This window comes from Narcine bancroftii, chromosome 2, assembly GCF_036971445.1.
Source record: "Narcine bancroftii isolate sNarBan1 chromosome 2, sNarBan1.hap1, whole genome shotgun sequence".
In the NCBI taxonomy this organism is placed as follows: Eukaryota; Metazoa; Chordata; class Chondrichthyes; order Torpediniformes; family Narcinidae; genus Narcine; species Narcine bancroftii.
The window spans coordinates 65,452,470-65,473,754 of NC_091470.1; the positions used below are offsets into that span (position 1 = coordinate 65,452,470).

Genomic DNA, 21,285 nt, shown 5'->3' on the forward strand with positions numbered 1-21,285 from the left:
ACATATTGGATGCAGAGACTAGTGAGCTGGTAAGGACAAGGGGAATCCTGTCCTTGTTGCATGTAGTGCAGAGGGGCCCATGGGAGATGTGCAGGTAATGGAGGATATGCGGAGTTGATGGTAATAGAGGGAAAGCCATGATTTTTCAAGAAGGAGAACATCTCGGATAATCTGGGACAGAAGATGTCGTCCTGGGAGCAGATATGAGAGAGAGGCAGGAATTGTGACAAAGGAATGAAATCCTTACAGGGGTCTGGGAACTGGAAGTTGTTGAATTGTTGGATGGACATGTGAAGTATTGAAAATGTAGTTGGGGAGGGACTAGAGCAAGGAGAGACAAAACTGAGTCAAGGTAAACAGATAGCAGTTCATTGGGGCAGAAGCACGCAGAAATGATGGGTCTTCCAGGCAATTGGGTTTGTGGCTCTTGGGTAGGAGGTAGGACTGGGAAATAAAGGGTCACAATGAGGTTGAAGGCCATGGAATGTAGTTGACTGGAAGTAATGTTCAGAAATCGTGGATCTGATGACCTTTTTGTCCGAGTATCATTCCTATACCTTGTGATGTGGAAATGGGAGATGAGCTGGAGCTGGATGCTGATGGTTCTCACCTCCTGGTCCTTTCCTGGACTTAAGCCCAGGAGCAGAGCATAATCACACTGAGCTGAAATACCACATTTTAATACCAGACAAGGCAGGTTAAAGCAGTACATCCTCATTCATTCAAATGAATGAATTGATTGGAAAATTAAATGCAAGGAAATGGTTTGTTTCTGGGTTTTTTTTTTTGGTTACATTTTATATGTCTGAAAATTTTTTGTGCATTTTTAAATGCTCTGCCTGAGCACCCTCTGGATTAGTCCTGGGATGATGAAGGCAGCAAGCTGAATTGAGCTGGATTCTTCCCTACATAATGTGTACTTGCTTGGATTTTCCCCAGATCCTTTATTTTGCTTCAAAAAAATAAACTGTTATGGATATCACCAACATTCCTATAAATTGGATTAAAGGTTCATGAATAAGCCACAACACAAAATAGTATTCAAATTCTTTATGATTTTGTCTCCCTAGCTTCACTGATTTTATGATGTTGCTCCCAAAGAAAAAGTCTCTAATGTAAAAAACAGATGTGATACATGAAATTTTATTGACATGGGGTGAATTTTAATCCAGTAGAATCAATGAGTTGGGGAAAGTGGAAAATGAAATATTTTTTCAAGATCTCATTCCTGATCCTATCCCGCCTAATTCCAATGGTAAAGGCAAACAGGAAGCATCAGATCAATGAAGTATCTGGACTCAAAGCTTGTGGGTCATGAAGAGCAGGGTGCTTCTTTCATCAACCAAATGTCTTTACATTTGAACATTTTCCCCTTCTCACATTCCATAATCCTCTATATCCTCCCATGACTTTAGATTCCTTCAATTCCCAGAATCAAAAGTATATTTGAAAAACCTGCACTTCTTAGTTTCTCATCTTCACAAGGTTTGCTATATTCATCATTCTCAAGTATGGTCCTTTATACAAAATGCATCTTATGTAGCACCATACCTGTACAGTTAGCTTGACTGGATCTTTCTTTTCAGACTTCATGTGTATGACTGCTACATTGGTTCTTTTCATCTGAGACTGTGATTTCTGAGATGAAGCAACTGAGGTTGTTACTGCGGTAGGATGTGTACTGCTTATAATCAAATCTGCAGGCTTTGGAAGACCACTATCCATCCTTGGCACACCTAGAGAAACAGGAAAAAAAAATTAGAAAATCATTAATGAACCTCAAAATATATAGCAGCATTAAAGTAACAAAAATATTCCTGTGTATTTCACTAAAGTTCTGTCACTTGGTACAATTTAAGCTATACAGTAACTCTCTGATACAAACTCTTGAAAAGCTGATAAGGTAGTCATGGTTTTCTGCACAGTGCTCTCATGAAAATTTAATCTAAGATTTTCAACCAAATGAAGAGAGAACATCTTTGCACAAATGCAATCAATGGTTTAATTGTACTCGCCAGAAGGAGAAAAGCAGTCTCAATATTCACTAAATGTCACAGTTATTCTAAGTGGAAAACTGTTTTATTTTGAGAAGACTGTAGAAAGTCACCCTGATTAATCAGAGATCAGGGAAGAGTCCTGATATTTGCTCAATGGCTCCTCCTATCCATCAATGAATTGAGGATTCTGTAAAGAGATTATTATATCAATGGTCTGTGTTACAGACTCCATGGGTACAAAAGAAGCAGAAGTTTTATGAAGATTAGTTAAATGAGTATCAAAAACAGAATTACTATTTTGGGAGATTTTAAATGTTCACTCATTGAAAACAGTGTACTTGCATGGCTGTTAGAGAAGAGATGATTCCAGGTTCATTATATGTGATGCAAGATATCAAGTAAAGAAGTCAAATGTTCTCCTTATTTCTTTCTTTCTTTCTTTCTTTTAGTTTCCCTTTTTTTGGGGAGTAGGGGGGTAGAATTTGGTTAAAGGGAGGGATAAATAGGGGGTGGGTGGTCAGGTTTATTTTTAGGATTCTTTGTAGTCCTTGTTAGTTTTTTTTCTACGTAACCATGAAAATTTATTTTTGATAATTTGTTAATATTTTAATTCTGTAATTGTGGTTATTACTTTGTTTTGTAATAAATATTTTTTTTTAAAAAAGAAGCCAAATGTTTAAAATATTAAGTCCAAGGTCCAATTTAAAAGATAAAAAGATTGCTCAAAAACAAAGGAATCATATTTGAATAAGACAAATATTGGTCATGAACCATTAGTGAACCAGAAATTGAAACTGGCAAGTCATGCTGCCAATATTGGACACTTGCAAAATAAATGTAGACCATTGAAAAAAAAAGGGTAGCCCATGTTTCAGAATATCATTGGTAAACAACGTGGTTAGAAATAAGATGGTATCCAGATTATTGAGATAGGAAGAAAGTTTTAAAAAAGTATAGGAGAAAACTGGAAAGGACATTTGCAGAATGATAGCAAAGTTTGAGTATGTTGACAAAATAACAGTATTCCACAAATATATCTGTACAAAGAGAACTGCTAAATGTCTGGGACCTGACAGAAAGAAAATAAATGAAAAGTTTAAACAGACTGCCCTTAAGAAGCAGTTTACAGCATATTTTAAAAAAATAAACATAAATTTTGAATTGATTAAGAACAAATAAAAATCCAAAAGGGACTTATCAGAGAAGCTCAGTTAACAGTGGTCAAAGTGCTGAGAAAAGGTGAGAAGTGAAAGAAAACAAATGGACCTATAAGTTATATTGACAGTGGTAGGATATCGGAGGCCCAGCGAGCCAGGTGCATCAGCAGAGACACAGCAAATCCCATAATTAGAAATGACGTCGTTTAAACATCAAATATGAGTGGAACATTGGAAACTGAAGATGAAAGTGGATGAAATTGAGCAGGTGTGATCATGTAGATGTTCAGAATTGTTTGGGTAAAATATGAGTGCGGGGGAAAAACAAGTCTATTTATTTAGGAGAAGAACTGTGATTGGCATGGGAGGAAACAAAGAGTAGCAATTAAGAGTACTTCTCAGAATGTTGGAAATGATTAGCAACATGGGTTGTCCCACTCTCTTTGAGAGTGCTTCTATTGATTGTATACAGTAATAATAGAAGTTCTTGAGGCCCAAAAAACAAAAACATACTAAATTATTCTGAGGGAAGAAGGAAGTTATAAGCGTATTGATAAGATAGTAGAAAAGGCAAAATCTATCAGATTGAATTTCCTATCACTCAGGATGATGCGATGGGAGTTGTGCAAGATGCAATTATTTTATCTTGAATGATGGAAGTTTGAGTTAAGAGGCTTTAGGAATGCAGGTCTCCAGAATTATGGGTGCCATTATCAAAACTAGTTCCTCCTGTATTTCCAGATTTTTTTGTAATTTAACTGTTTGAATTTAAACTCCTTCGCTGATGTGGTGAGATTCAATCTCAATTATTCTAAATCAACACTCCTGATCTCTGGCTACTGGTCCAGCAACATAACCACGTGCTACTATACCTTTCAAAAACTGAAGATGAACAATGTTGCCTTTATACAGGTAGTCCCCAACTTATGACCTTGTTCTGTTCTTACCAAATGGTGGTACCTCGAAATGGACGTTAGTTGGAAGTATGTTAGCATGGCATGTAGAAGTCATAAATTGGTTAACTACCTTCATTTTCATTTCCAAATCATGCGTCAGCAGGGGATCTATCAGCAGGGGAGTGGTTTTTCCTCTTGTTCATCATCTTCTTTGGTGTGCTTACCACGCTTAAGTCATGCACGTAGCCATTATTTTTTTTTAGTTGGATGTATGGTTGGCCGTAAGTCTCATAGGTCATAAGTCGGGGACTACCTTTTCCAATCATTCATTCCTAACCACAAATTTGCTTTGATATTCCTGAGCACATGATAATCCAATTTCTTTTGCACAAAGACTTGCTCTAACATTTATAAATTTTGCTGAAGTATACAATTAGAAAATAACATAAAACATCAATTGTGTGATATAAAAATGTCATAAAGAGTTCTGCACTTCCAACCAAAAACATTAAAATACACCTTCAGACCTACATTATGGCCAGGACAAAAGCCCTTGACTAAGGAGACACTTCATTATACCTAACATGTTAGTGGAAGGTGTGAATTTACAAAACTAAGAGTTAATGATAAGCAGGATTTTTTTTTGCAATTGTACAATTAATAAGCCACATGATACAGCATTTTATATAATCATATAATAATTACAGCACGGAAAAAGGCCATTTTGGCCCTTCTAGTCCGCACCAAACTAAGTACAGCCACCACTCTCTGAGTAAAGAAGTTACCCCTTATGTTACTTCTAAACCTTTGCTCCTTAACCCTTAACACATGACCTCTAGTTTCAATCTCTCCTATTCTCAATGGAAAAAGCCTATCCACATCAACTCTATCTATCCCTCTCATAATCTTAAATACCTCTATCAAATCCCCTCTCAATCTTCTGCACTCCAAAGAATAAAGACCTAATTTGCTCAATCTTTCCTTGTAATCAAGATGCTGAAACCCAGGTAACATTTTCTTAAATCTTCTCTGCACTCTGTCTACCTTGTTGATATCCTTCCTATAATTTGGTGGCTGGAACTGCACACAGTACTCATCAATGCCTTGAACAGACTCAACATCACTTCCCAATTCCTGTATTCTATCCATTGATTTATAAAGGCCAGCATACTAAAAGCCTTCTTCACCACCCTATCCACATGAGATTCTACCTTCAGGGAACGATGCACCATTATTCCTAGATCATTCTGCTCCACTGCATCCCTCAATGTCCTCCTATTTACTATGCATGTCCTGTTTTGATTATTCCTTCCAAAATGAAGCACTTCACACTTATCAGCATTAAACTCCATCTGCCATCTTTCAGCCCACTTTTATAAACAGTCCAATTCCCTCTGCAATCTTTGAAAACCTTTTTCATTATCTACAGTTCCACCTATTTTAGTATCATCTGCATATTGACTAATCAAATTTACCACCCCATTATCCAGATCATTAATGTATATGACAAAAGGCAATAGACCCAATACAGATCCCTGAGACACACTGCTTGTCACCAGCCTCCAGCCTGAAAAACAATTATCCACTACAACTCTGGCATCTCCCTTCCAGCCACTGTTGAATTCATTTGACTATCTCAAAATTAATATCTAATATCTGAACCTTCCTAACTAACCATCCATGCAGAACCATATCGAAGCCCTTACTGGTCCATATAGACAACATCCACTGCTCTACCCTCATCAACATTACTAGTCACCTCTTCAAAAAATTCAACAAGATTGGTCAAACATGACCTTCCACGCACAAATCCATGTTGAGTGTTCCTAATCAGACTCTGTCTCTCCAGAAACATATAAACTATCCCTAAGAAAGCTTTCCAGTCATCAAACTTACAAGCCGACAATTGCTAGGCTTGCTCCTCGACCCCTTTTTAAACAAAGGAACCATATGTGCAATATGCCAATCCTCTGGCACTAAACCCATCTCTAATGACATTTGACAAATTACTGTCAGGGCCTCTGCTATTTTCTCACTAACTTCTTTTCTTGGACGTATTTTTATAGTTTTTCCTCTCAATTCAATATATCTATCTAATAGGAATAGATCATGTTCCATTTTTGTTTTTTTTTTGTTGCTTTATAAGTATGCAAAGCAGTACCTTAACTTCCAAGTACAGATGTAAAAAAAAATGAAATGTTTCACCTTGCCAGGAGATGGCTGCCTGAAAAGCATTGACACCATTAACCAGACAAGTGACAACAGTGACACCGTGGCAACTACAAACTAATGACATTCTTACTGCATTGCAGATATAATTATAGGCTGGCAATAGGTTCCTTCCACAATTGGTTTTAATTCGTTAAAAGTTCATTCGTATGTTTTGTGCAACTGCTTTACTTTAATGTCTACAGCCAGCTGAACATTTGAAAAATCTATGATGAATACTGCATTATTACTGCGTCCAATTGCTAAATGCCTTAGATTCTTTTTGTTCATACTATGGATGAGCTACTTTAAACCTGTACGTTGTCGTACATTAAAACACTGATCAAAACATTTTTCAGGCCATTCCAAATAGCAAACATGGAGAGTTTAACAGAAAACCAAAAAACATAAAAATCATATAAATAATTAATGTGACAAATAGAGCACGACATAATATCATGTCAATTATTCATTCAAAAAGATAAGAGTACAAATGTAGAGCTTTTTTTTGGTAAATTGCACGTGATTTTTGTTTCTCCCAAAGATGTAACTAACCATCCATGCAGGAGGCTTGTGTGAATTTTGTACCCTCTTCAAAAGTTGTTTTTTAACCACTTCCTATTTCTACTTCTCATCCCTGCTTTCTTCAAATATCACAATATTCTTCAGGTTAATTTGTTTTTCATAGTTTATTGACAATCTGAATGGAAACATGTAATAAAATTTCGACAGTTGCAGTATCCTCTTCAACCATTTACTGTAGAGTTTGTATTGCAAAAGGATCCCTCACTACATTAGAAAATAAAAACGCAACAATTTCTCACTCAAATTTCTGCCTTTTGTATCTTACTTGATGTTACAACATGGCTCCTTCAATATTTTTCCTATCAAGTGCCAATTGCTTCCAATATCTTTTATGAATTTAATGTGTACATGCAGGGAGCCTCCTTAATGCACAACTGAAGTTCAATGCCTCTTCAATGAAGCTCAGCAGCAGGGTAGCTGAATGACCTTCAACGGCACAGCATTTGCTGGAACTAGCAACATATTACCAGTACATTTAATGAGGGCACAGCCTCAACAGGGTATTCTTACTCTTCTTAAGAAGATACATGATATGCCAAAATGTCACGTGGTTGTTTTCCACTACTGCAAACAACTTTGAATTGCCCCATCATGAGGTTTAGCAAAGTCAAGAATGTATATTTTTGAGATAAACCGTTGCTTGCTTTTCGGCACAGTGAGCACAATGTTGTTACGCCACCAGTGACCGGGGTTCGAATCCGGTGCTGTCTGTCAGGAGTTTGTATGTTCTCCCTGTGTCTGCGTGGGTTTCCTCCAGGTCCTCTGATTTCCTCCCATGGTTCAAAATGTACCAGGAGTTGTAGGTCAATTGGGTGTAACTGGGCTCATGGATCTAAAGGGCCTGTTACTGTTCTGTAGGTCTAAAATTGAATTTAAAACTTCAAGGTTGGTAGCAGAGGAACAACACAATCAGAAAGATTAAGATGATGACCCACATTTGAACAAGCCATTTTAGTTAAAACTGCAGATGAAGAAGAAATTATTTCACCCAAGATCAAATCCATGGCTGACGTGTTACTGGAGTACATCTCCAAAGCAAGGTATTTGTCACAATGATTTCAAATTAAATGTTTTGAATTCCCATTGAAAGATAATATTGATTGATCAGATTCTTTAAAAGGAATTGCGTTGTAATAATGTTGACACTTATCGTAAGAAACCAATAAATTACCAGTTCATTAGAAATTCGAAACACATTTTTAAAATTCTTCTCTCTTTGGTGTAGTTTTTAATTAATTCCAGAATCCCATATTTTTTAAACCCTATTCAGCACATCCATGAATTAACCCAATTAATTTCCTATTTCTTTTTCCAAATATATTCCCCCCCCTCACCCGCAACCATTGAGCTTCTTTTAATTATGAATGAAATCCACATTTATAGTCATGGTCTAAAATTAAACCCATGAAAGGGACAAAAACTGAAGTATAATTTGCAATATAACTTGAACTACGTTTAGTATGTTCCTCTCTTAGATTTAATAAAGCAACTAGTTTTATACATTATAACATCATCATTTTCTCTTTTTAATATATCTGAGGGGAATAAATGAACAGCCAAGCATTTCCAGTAAGAATAAAGAAGAAAAACAGCATTAATCTAGATTTTACCCAAAAATCACTGGAGAAACTCAGCATTATAGGAAGTAAAGGGTAACCAACATTTTCAGCCTGAGCCCTTTGTCAGTGTATCAGCAAAAAGCAAGCAGGCGCCTGAATAAAAAGGTGGCAGGAGGAGAGGATGGTGGAAGGAACAGAGGGAGGAGCACAGATTGACAGGTAAGAGATCATTGGTGGGTATATGTGGGATGGTAGAAGAGAAAAAAGCTGAATAGAGAGGGAAGGGAAATGGATGGGGGCCTGGGTGAAAGGTGACAGAGGAACAGGGAAAAAGAGATACTTGGGAGAGGGTTTAATGGAAACTGCAGAAGTCAATGTTAATGCCGTCTGGTTGGAAAGTGCCCAGATGGAATATTAGGTGTTTCTCCAATTTCCAGTAGCCTCAGTTTGGCAGTGCCTGAGGTCATGTTGGTTTTGTGAATGGCATGTAGGATTAAAATGGTTGACCACTGGAAGGTCCCTGCTGTTGCAGCAGACAGAGCGAAGGGGCACAACATAATAATCCCCCACTCTGCACCCAATCTCTCTGATGTAGAGGAGGCCCCATCAGGAGTACCAGATGCAGATTCACGCGAAAAATTGCCTCACTCAGAAGAGCTGTTTGGGGACCCGAATGGTGGTGGAGGAGGTTGTTTTATCCACTTTGTTGTGAACTTTCAACCTGACCTCAAATTCACTTGGTCCATCTCTAGCAACACTCTTCTCTTTCTTATTCTCTGCCTGTACCTTAGGAGACAAATTCTCAAGATATTGTTGACAAACCATCCAAGTCCCACAGTAACCTCAGCTGCACCTCTTCACAATCTATCCCCTGTAAGGATTCTCTTCCACTCTTGCTCAATTCCACCACCTCCATTGTATCTGCTCCCAGGACATCCATTCCATTCCAGAACATCCAGGATGTCCATTCCAGAACATCCAAGATGTCCTCCTTCTTCCAAAAAATGTTCCTTCCCCTTGACTGCCATCAACTCAACCCTTACTTGCATCTCCTCTATTTCCTGCACATCTGTCCTGCCCCTTCTGCCCAAAGATGCAATAAGGACAGGGTTCCTCTTGTCCTCACCAGCCAACATATTATATGCAATTTCTGCCACCTACAATGTGATTCCACCACAAGACACATCTTCCCTCTCCGCTTCCCACAGGTTTTTCTCTATCCAGAACTCCCTCATCCACTCTTCCCTTCCCACTCATCGTCCCCTTGGCACCTACCCCTGTGACCACAAGAAATGCTACACATACACCCACACCTCCTCCCACATCTCCATCTGGGCCCCCAAACAGTCCTTCCAAGTGAAGCAACACCACTTGTGATCTGCTGGAGTCATCTAATGCATCTGGTGCTCCCGTTGTGCCCTCTACATTGGAGAGACTGGATGCAGACTGCGAGATCATTTCATTGAGCACCTTCACTCTGTCCCGTGCAATAGCAAGGACCTCCCATTGGGCAACTATTTTAATTCCACACACCATTCTCACACCGACATGGCTATTCATCGACTCATGCACTGCCAAAATGAGGCTCCCTGAAAATTGGAGGAACAGCACTCTCCAACCAGGTGAAACTAGCACAGCCTTCTCCAGTTTCATTTAAACTCTTTCCCAGAGTCTATTCTCTTTCCCCATCCCTCTGTCTCCTTTCCCCCAGCTCCCCACCCCTTTGCTTCCCTCTCCTTGCAGAGTTCAACACCCTCTTCCTATCAACATTTTCTCTTCTACCGTCCCACCTATATCCAATGATCTCTTTCGTGTAAACCTGTTATTTTTCCCCTGCCCCTTCTCCCTCCACCTTTATATTCAGATACCTGCCTGGTTTTGCTCATACCTTATCAAATGGCTCAGGACCAAAACGTTGCTTACCCCATACTTCCTATATATGCTGCATGACCTTCTGAGTTTCCCAGGCACTTTTGTGTATTCCTCTACAGTCACAGCATCTGCAGGCTTTCTTGTTTAACTTGATCTAATTTTTAAAAACTTTTTAGAAAAGAACATTGTTTAATTTTGAACATACCTAGGGCAATTGCCATGGGGACAAGATGCCCTTCAATGGGACCTGAATTGACAGATGCAGATGTTACTTGATGAGATGGCCTAAAAACATATTGGCCCTTCTGAAAATGGTGAGCAGAAAGATGCTGCTGTCTTACAGGGGGAGTTACATCTGCCTTCAGTGCAGAGGGAATAGTTTGTGTTCTGGCACTTTTCACCTTGACACCTATTAAAATAAGAACAACATAGTTATAAGATATCTGCAATAATTTTATTATAATAATGTTAGACTTTCTTTTTTTGAAGGTCACTAGTGTTCATTTATTAAACCTTCAAGTCCGTGAGTCTAAAAATAATAATATATCTGAAGCCAAACTGTTTCATGCTATATTCAATGCTTCCTGTTTATTACTTTAATGAGTGATGGCTTGAACTCGCATTTGAGAATTTTCATACCCATTTCCATTATTCCTGGAGAATGATGGGCCAACAGATCCATCAGGAACAGCCAGTAATCAGCTGAACAGGATCGGAAAATTTTGGGCTTGCATGCAATTTTGGTCAAACATTCAAGACTGAGATATTCTGAGGTCAGCAGTTAAAATGATTCCATCATTGGAATTAATACTGAGCACAGCTATGGAGTGTTGAAAATAAGTTTTACAATAAGAATAGCTAATGCAGCATTAGGAATCACATTCATTTCAAGATTCCTTTATTGTCCTGTAATAAAACAGGTGTAATATTACACGAAATTGACTTTAGTCTCCTGTAAGGTAGACAAAGATTTGCTATCAGCAGAAATTGTCCTGCGCCCCTTCCAGCCAGAGAAAGAGAAGCAAAAGAGAGTCACAAATCACTGTGAGTCCATGGATTTGAATTCGGCGCTCCCGCAGCCTCCGCAGATACATAGATTCCAGATCAAACCATCGGCAACCCAAGCTCCAGATCTGAACCTCTGATACCATATGGAAGCCTCCAGCACCCTCAGCACTCTATCACATCCTGGTTCCAATACCTAGTACCTCTTCAGTCTGTCTCGAGCCAGTCTCCAGCAGTCCCTAGGCTGGTGTGAGTTCATTGACCACAGTTGGCAGCAGCCCGCAACCTAAGTGTGTTGCTCGCCTCGAGTCATAAACAGCCTGTGTGTTCTTCAGCCGCAAAACCCCTCACTAATCCACCGTCATGGTCACCATCCTGCGGGTCATCTCCACTACTTTTTCTCAAACAGGGGGTGTTCTCCGTTTTCTGATGCCTTGCACCAGTCTTTTGCTTCCACAAAATCTGCATCTCTCAAGGCCACTGTCTTAGGTCACGGCATTTTAAAATAAATCACCATCAGCTCCTTTAACAGTAGTTGGATTGGGTGGTAGAACCCTGCAGTGGAGCGCAGTGTCGCTTCTCTTTGTCTCAGCAGGGCTGCATTAGCAGCAGAGCTGCCATTGTAGCAGCTCTGGCAGTGTCGCCATTTCTGGGGGTTTTAATGGGGTGACCAACTTGTGATTAAAAAAAAGTAAGGAAAGGTACAAAGTGAAGGTAAGTATTTTAATTATTTTAAATTGCCTTGCTGTATTAATTATTTCCTTTAAACCTAATGAGGATTTCGTCAATCATTTTACATAATCTAAATGTGCAAAAATACTTCCTTGCTCCAGCTGAACAGGTACTCGCAAACAAAGACTAATTGAATTAAATTAAAAGAGGCAATAAATACATAAGATAGATGCAAATATTCACAGAAACTGTCAGAATGTTTTGGGGGCAGGGGCTCAGGATGTGATATCCAAGACCTACACATAGTTTGTAGCCCATGCATCTTATCAAATAGAGGGTCAGCTTTTTCAACTCTCCATTTCTAAAAAATGCAAATACGAGTGGCAGGTGTTGAGTCTGGATAGTGGACTGGTGAGGGATAATCCAATTCATGTCACTTGGAAATATGTAGCGAAAATTTTGCATTTCTCAACAGTTACAATGTGAATGGTATGCTGCATGTGGAATTGCTTTTGGTGCTACACAACATAGAAAAACATGGTTGAACTGATAACAGATAACTTTTGTCCAGCTTTCTTCGGGTGAGTTTCATTGTTTTGTTCTGTTAAATACACAACGACATAAATTAAAGTTGTTGCTGTTATTGGTAAAAGTTTGATATTGGAGTCTTTGCTTTCTTTCAACCATAAATGACAAGACATATCTGGATTTATGCCTTTTGCATTTTCTTCCTTTTCTCCATGCTTCTTGACAGCAGGTCTCAGTTTATAAAAAGTTTCAATCCAAGCATACATAATTTATCTTTAAAAATGCAAAGTGAGCTACATTATATTACATGAAGCTCAGCAACATTTGGAAAGCTTGCACCCATTCACATTTCCCTTGAAGTGAATCTAGTGATATTTTGCCCCAGAACATAAATATATACATGAATAGGAATAAAATGAATAAATTATTGGAGACATCCTCATGTATTTCCATACCATTCATTGTTGCTGTAATTAAACATATCTGGTAATGACCTACTTAATGGTAAATCAGCATCATTAATCATCTCTTCATTTAATTAAATGCAGATTCAAATTGGAGTGAGAATCAGAATAAAATGTACAAGTCCTGCCTAAATGATTAAAGAAAACTAGACTTGCAAAACATTTCCCAAAGCTACAAAGCAGAACAAATTTGACAAACAGCGCAAGTGGTAAGGCATCAAAGATAATTTAAATTAAAACAAATCACTCACCCTTAATATTCTCAATTATTTTCGGCCTCTGAACTTTGCATTTAGGTAGTGGAGAGTTCACCTTCAAGTATGGCCCTTTTTTGTATGTACTGCAATGCCCCTGATAAAGTGCCTTTCCATAAACTTTTCTGAGGTAATCTTCACCTCGTAACGCTGGGATAGTTGAAAAATTCTCATCGACAAATATCTGCATTAGAAAGTAGAAACTTAGCTTTATATATGTTTGCCATTTTCAAGGGTTGGCAATTCAGAAAAATCATAAGCACAGAAATTATCAAACAAGTCTCTCAATGTTATTTCCAGAAATGTTTATCTCAGCACAGGACAACAATGGGGAAATTCAGTGACATACATGAGATTAGCTACGTGTTGAAACCTCAAAATTACGAAGATGGTTTTATCCAGCAATTTTGGGTCTCACCAACCTGCAGATGAATTATAGTGAGGAAGCAGGATAATTACTCACTTGCTTCTCTCTCTACTGCTGCATCAGTGGGAGAGGAAATAGACTGAATGAAGGCAGCATCTGTGGAAGGCTGGAACAATGTTTGGCTGCAAGGCAAAGATGCGAGCACCACTTCCCTCCACAAATTCCTCTAACTGATGCTTATCTGGTAGAGCTATTTCAAATACTAGTATCCCTCTTAGAAAATGTTAACCCACTTCATCCCTAATGTTATTATGTGCTGGAAATTCTCGTTTGAAACTTCAAGCCTTTTCCTTCTCATTTTGCTCTTCTCATTTCTTACTCTCTCTGCCACTCAAACCATACTTTCTTCCCTCATTTTTCCAGTTCAATGTAGGATCTCTAACCTGAATTATTAATTCTGTTTTTCTCTCCACCAATGCTGCCTTACCTGCTATACACTTCCAGAACTTTCCGTTATATTTCAATAATACTTATTCAAATATTATTATTCATTCCTTCAATCAACAATCTATATTCATGACTTGTTGGAGAAGGCAGATCGTAGAATATCTAACTTTCTGACAACACATAAATAGGTGGGAGGGTGTGGTACAATGAGGGTATCTGGACTCAGCAACAACAAATAATAAGTTTAGTGATTAAACAAAAACTTGGAAAATGGAGTTTGATATTGTAAGTCCATGTACTTTGTGGGAGCAATCACTGAGCAGACTATTATCCAATAGAGTGAAACTGCAAATCAGTGGAATACGAAGCGATCTAGGAGTTCTGTATGAAACACAAATTAGCATGTCGGTGCAACATATAATTATTATTGGATTTTATTGCTAAGGGGTTAGAATTTAAAAATAAAGTATAAGTTTCCACTGAAGGTTGAGGACTGAGGCTGTGTACAGTTTCAGTCCACTTATTGAATAAAAGATGTACAAGCAATGAAAGCAGTCCAGAAGTTAAGTTAATTTCTGGATTGAGATGATTCTCCCATGGTTAAAAAATTTAGATATGCATTTTATTTTAGAAAAATGGGAGTGAACATATTGAACCATATGAAATCCTATGGGGTCATGACAAAGGAAGGTGTTGATATATTTCCAATAATAGGAGAAAATTAAACAAGAGGAGATACCATAATTACAAGAAAAAGGGGCAGGCATTTAAAAGCAAAGGACTACAGGAACCTATCGCAAAAGATGATACATTTCTACAATTTTTACTCCAAGACTGGAACACTGGAGGCATTTAAACAAGAAGCTGATACATTTTTGAAAGATTAAATATTTGAGGGCTATGCAGAACTAGCAAAAGAGGAGTTATGATCTGAGGCAGATTACTTGTCATCATATTAAATGGCAAGGTAGGCTTGAGGCGACAGATGGCCTGTTCCTGTGCCTAGCTTTTTGAATTCTGGCATTTATTTGGATAGAAACTTAATTGAACATTAGTCAGTAAAATACAAGTTAAAAATGGAAATTCTATCTTAACCCACATCTTTATGTTATTGTCAATTAAATAAAAATTCACTATATTTTTTCATCACATTCTTTATCATGTCAGCTGGTTTAAGACCAGAAGACACAGGAGCAGAAATAGGCTATTCAGCCCATTGAGTATGTCCTGCCAATCAATTATGAGCTTATTGATTTTCCCTTGCAGCCTCAATGTCCGGCCTTCTCCTCATAACCTTTGATGCCCTGGCTCATCAATCTCTGCTTATATACAGGTACTCCCCAACTTGCGACTTACATCCATCTGCACATACAACCGAATTTTTTTTTAAAGAAAAAATATAAAACTTAGATGATTACTGTGAAAATCGGGCCTATCTATAGTGGGCAACATGTTGGCTTGTGGCCAACCTCTTGCGAGAGCTGGCCTTGGTGACCACCATGTTGAGATATTTCATTGCATTTTAACTCCTTCTGACCCTTTAATCTGGTTCTGTTGTTCAATATTCTGACGGTCAAACAGATTTTAGAGGCTAGTGAAGTCAGCAGAGAGAATGAGAAGGATTCAGAGATAGAGAATGGAAGGAAATTGATCATTTTAGTCTTCAGTATCACACGTAGGGCAATTCCGACATACGTCCATTCCGAAATATGACCGGTCATCCAGAACAGAACACGGATGTATGTTGCAGAGTACCTGTATTCCCAATGACTTGACCTCCACAACTGCCTGTGGCAAAAAATTCCCCAAATTCACACCACACTTTGGTTAAAGAAATTCTTCTGCTTCTCAATCCTGAAGTTGTGCCCTCTTGTCCGAGACTCCCACCATGGAAAACAACCTTTAAAGTTTTTTAAATTTTAAATTTTAGTCATACTGCACAATAACAGGCCCTTTTAGCCCATGCTGCTCAATCACACCCAATTGACCTGCAATCACTGGGATGTTTTTGAAGGGTGGGAGGAAACCAGAGTACCCGGAGGAAACCCACACAGACACGGAGAAAATATACAAACATCTTACAGACAACATGGGAATCGAACCCCAGTCCACACTGTCACAACTTTGTGCTAACCGTGCCGCCCTAATCTACTCTGTCCATGCCTTTCAGCATTCAAAATATTTCATTCAGATTCCCCCCATCATTCTCTTAAATTTCAACAAGTATGGGCCAAGTGCTGTCAAATGTTCCTCATACGATGACCTTTCATTCCTGGAATCATCCTTGTGAACCTCCTCTGAATCTTCTCTCACGTCAACATATCCTTTCTTAAATGAGAAGCCCAAAACTGCTTACAGTACTCCAAATGAGGTCTCGCCAATGCCTTGTGAAGCCTCAACATCACATTGCTGTTCTAATGTTCCATTCCTCTTGAAGTGAATGGCTTCATTGCATTTGCTTTTTTCACCATCGACTCAACCTGCAAGTTTATCTTCAGGGCATCTGGCATGAGGACTCCCAGGTCCCTTTGCACCTGGGAATTTTCAAAGTTCTCCCCATTTAGAAAATAGTATGCCCATTTAATTCTTCAAACAAAGTGCATGAGGGCTCACTTTCCAACATTGTATTTTATTTGATACTTCTCTGCCCATTCTCCTAATCTGTCTAAGTCCTTCTTCAACCTCCCCATTTCCTCAACACTACCCGCTTCTCCAACTGCTTTCGTATCATCTGCAAACTTGGCCACAAATTAATTAATTCTATAATCTAAATTATTGATACATAATATATAAAGAAGCAACACTGATCCCTGTGGAACGCCACGAGCAACTGGCAGCCAACCAGAACATGATCCCTGTATTCCAACTCTCTGCTTCCTGCAAATCAGCCAATGCTCTACCTGAGCTAGTATGTTCCCTGTTAATTTCATGGGATCTTATCTTGTTATATTAAATATTTCTATTAATTTTAAGTACTCTGAAGATTTGATAAATTGGTAAAAATAATTGAAATCCTATATTAACTAGCTATAAAAGAGAATGTCTGTTCAGAATAAAATGGAAATGGAGGTTGATTTAATTCTGCACAGTACTATCTCCTTCCAATTTTATGACCAATGGCCTCACATTATTGATCAATGTAGATTTATTCTACATATTTTTACATTTACTTAGACTAATAAAGTAGTGTATTCTTTCATGGCACCAGTTTCACACGAGGGACTGTCTAAAATGTCAATGCTATTGTGCGGATATTTGGCCTGATCGTCCAATCTATTCCAGAAGCTTGTGTACTTCATGAACAAATGGATTGAAATTGATAAATCCTTTGGGCCTCTTCCTGCTTAGGTCTTCAGTTATCAATTGACAGAGCAAGTGACTTTCATAATTTCATGTCTTTTTAGCAATTAGTAGTCTTCTTGCATTGCTTAGTTTGATACCACAACTACGTTTGTAGATGTGCAAGTTATGCAACCTGCTGCCTACCTCAGTGCATTTCTTTACAATGCCTTGAAATATTGAACAATGTGACAACTGTGAAAATTAAATCAGAAGATCATTTCTGGCACCAATATATTTAAAAGTGAGTACAGTAAAATCCCCATTACCTAGAATTCAATCAAATGGAAACTCAAATAACCGGCAAAAAAACTGATGAAATAAATAAATAGATCACATGAATTAGACAGGGCAGATGGACCCTGCAGGGGAGCACTGAGATTTTGTTGGACACGAGAATGTTTGCCCTGCTGAACTTGCAATGCCCCTTAATGCGCGCCCATTCTTTTTGCTGTCACCACTTGCGTGGAAATGTGTTGGACTATCAGCACTAAGGCCTGACTGGGAACCTTGCGTGGTGAGTCGGGTTGCTTTGGTGAAGATGGGAGCAAACATTCAGCTAGTGGATCACCCGGTCATGCCCTGCCCACAGCAGCTTTTTGAATAAAGTTTCAATAGAGTTGCATGGCATGAAAGGGCAGCGCCCTAGGATGAAGAGCTGGCTTATGCCGCTCGTCACTTGGGCAACTCTCCCAAAATGTCTCATTATCCTCACCCGAGTAAGAGACTTTATTTTAAGAGTATTATGGCCTTATCTGTAAACTTGGGGGATGGAGTTAATTATGATGGCAGCTCAGTTAGCATAACAGCTTATAGTTGTTTCAGTGCCAACGACCAGGTTTAAATTTAAATTTTCTAAGTTATGTGAATTATTTGATTGAAGTGAACTTTACATAATTAAAGACTACAATACTGATTTATTTTTCAAATTACTTTACATTTACACTGTCTTTTGTCTTTTAAAAAGCATATTCTTAAGGCAGGTGATTTAGCTAGGCGTAGTAACAGTGTTTCTGTGAACCGGAAAATTTGCATTTACGGCATCTGCGAGCCCCTTAGGTGCCGGATAATAGGGTTTTATAGTGTTTCAGACTTCCTACGTCAGTAACTAGGGGAATGTATGCAGAGGTGTTACCAAAGCAGCTTAAGAAACAGTATCAGAAAAGATAACTTGCGCTGACATAAAACTCTTTGCTGATATCAGGCCAGAAGCACACTGCACATACTCAAAATCTATCTAAATATTACATGAGATTGTACACTCCCTTATTTACATAATGACATTAAGAAATGGAAGAACATAAAGACATGGATAGAAATTGAACTAAATTTTGTTAAGAATACTTCCGTTGGCAATTTTAAGGTCTTGTTTATCCTCTTCTCGATATAAATTAAAGGATAATCCTATCCTTTCCTATCCCATCTCAAACACTGTTTGAGAAAATGAACACAATTAAGATTTTTTTTTATTTCAAAGTTTTTCTTTTGTCAGTCCTGTTATTATCCAATCACCTTTTTCAACCCTCTTTGCAAGACTCTGTCTTTAATGACAGGCACAGATTGGGTATTAAATGTTTTAAAGATCTTTTTATTATAAAGTACAACTGATGTACAAAATTAAACTATTCCATTCTATATCTATTATTTATTATATTTTTTATACTATCATAACATATTTGTGTCCAATTTCTATCAGTTATAACTATTCCCAAATCCTTTCCCCACCTTTGTTTTGATTTATATAAATCTTTCTTTACCTTCTTCAAAAGTAATAAATACATAAAAGATATAAACATTTTTGTATTTGAATTTGATATTATTATTATTTCTATTTCATTATCTTCTAACAGTAAATAAGATTAACAGATTGAATCTAGATATTTTGGATAAGTGTTTTTGATGTAAACAGGGTATAGGGACTTTTTTTACATTCTACATGGACATGTCCCAAATTGAACTCTTTTGGACTAATTTAATATATTTTCTTCAACAGGTAATGGGTATTAGACTCCCCAGAAATCCTATGCTATTTCTTTTGGGGCTATATCATGGATTAATCCAGATTTTAAAGTGGATTAGTTTCAAAAGGAATTTTAAAAATCACACTGGCAGTTGCCAGGAAATATATAGATGTTTCTTGGAAATTGGATACAGATTTAGTTTTAGATAGATGGCAAGGTGAAATGGAAAGTTATATACCTTTGGAAAAGATTACCTTTAATTTAAAGAACAAATATGATAAATATTTGAGAATTTGGTTTCCATATATGCAAAATATTGTTATAACTTTATGTACTTATATTATGTTAATTGGTCAAATATGATGCGAACTTTGTCATTCCCTGACCTCACCCTAATCTCTCATTTCATTATTTTTGTTAGATGTTCTATGTGGTTTTTTTTTGAGTGTGTGTGTTTTATATCTATACTGTGATGGAATATTTGGGAATATTTTTAGGAGATAAATTGGTAAAATTAGAGAGGGTTACATACATACACACACTTTAAAACAGATCTTATTTGAAATATTGGAGAATTCATATCCACAGTAGTTTGAAGAGGAACTGTGAGGAATGCTATGCACATTTCACAAGAAGGTGCTAATTAAATGAAGTGACAAAATGAATGTCTTGGAAGGACAGCCAGAGCCAGGTTGTCTGTTTTGGACCTTTTTGCTGGGCTTTTGACCTCTCTGCAAAGTGCTCACTCAGAGGTCATTGAGAGGTTCTTGTTTACCAAAAACAACAGATTGATCCAAAGTTCTGACTGCACCGGATTATCAGAGTTTTACGTTACTTTACAAAAGCACCATAAGTATAATTTATGTAACACTGAAAAATTCAATTTCAACAGAATTATCGGAAAACCTCCATTTATATTCTCTGCCGTTAGTGATGTTACACAATTCTTTGCCTAATTCATGGTTGAACTGTGGAAGTTGATATCAGCATATACTCAGACACGATCTGACAGACCCACGCTCCTGTTCGGCTCCGAATCATGGGTCCTCTACCGGCATCACCTACAGCTCCTAGAATGCTTCCACCAGCGTTGTCTCCGCTCCATCCTCAACATTCATTGGAGCGACTTCACCGTCAACATCGAAGTACTCGAGATGGCAGAGGCCGACAGCATCGAATCCATGCTGCTGAAGATCCAACTGCGCTGGGTAGGTTACGTCTCCAGAATGGAGGACCATCGCCTTCCCAAGATCGTGTTATATGGCGAGCTCTCCACTGGCCACCGAGACAGAGGTGCACCAAAGAAGAGGTACAAGGACTGCCTAAAGAAAGCTCTTGGTGCCTGTCACATTGACCACCGCCAGTGGGCTGATATCGCCTCAAACCGTGCATCTTGGCGCCTCACAGTTCGGCGGGCAGGAACCTCCTTGGAAGAAGACCGCAGAGCCCACCTCACTGACAAAAGACAAAGGAGGAAAAATCCAACACCCAACCCCAACCAACCAATTTTCCCTTGCAACCGCTGCAACCATGTCTGCCTGTCCCGCATCGGACTTGTCAGCACAAACAAGCCTGCAGCTGATGTGGACATTACCCCTCCATAAATCTTCATCCGCGAAGCCAAGCCAAAGAAAGACAAGGCATTATTGCTCCATATTGCACTAATAGAATCTTCTGTGCCACATTCAGTGCAAGATTGTCAAAGGCATGGTCCTTGGAGTGAGCAAAGGATCTGACACCTGAGTATCTCTTCCCACAATTTCTGGCAAAAATCTCGTGCTATCATTTGAAGATGAGCTGAGAGTCTTAAATTTCTTGATTACCATCACTAAAAACAGATTTTCTGATCAGTCATCTTCTGAGTGTGGCAGCATTATGTTGCTCACAAACATGATCACCACCTATGCCTAAAACATTATTCAAGAGTAAATGCTGTACAAGGGTAATTTATGAACATCTTAAGAGACTTGATCA

At 38.2% G+C, this 21,285-nt stretch overlaps 1 protein-coding gene across 4 annotated transcripts in view; it reads right to left on the bottom strand.

Moving 5' to 3' along the window:
• Positions 1–21,285, bottom strand: part of kiaa0586 (KIAA0586 ortholog) — a 427,045-nt gene that overhangs the window by 182,568 nt on the left and 223,192 nt on the right. For all 4 annotated transcript variants that reach the window (XM_069916886.1, XM_069916884.1, XM_069916883.1 and 1 more), the window contains 3 exons: positions 13,195–13,381; positions 10,480–10,683; positions 1,552–1,736 (listed from right to left, as the gene is read on the bottom strand). In XM_069916886.1, coding sequence (XP_069772987.1) covers positions 1,552–1,736; positions 10,480–10,683; positions 13,195–13,381 — 576 coding nt within the window. The remainder of the gene's footprint in view (positions 1–1,551; positions 1,737–10,479; positions 10,684–13,194; positions 13,382–21,285) is intronic.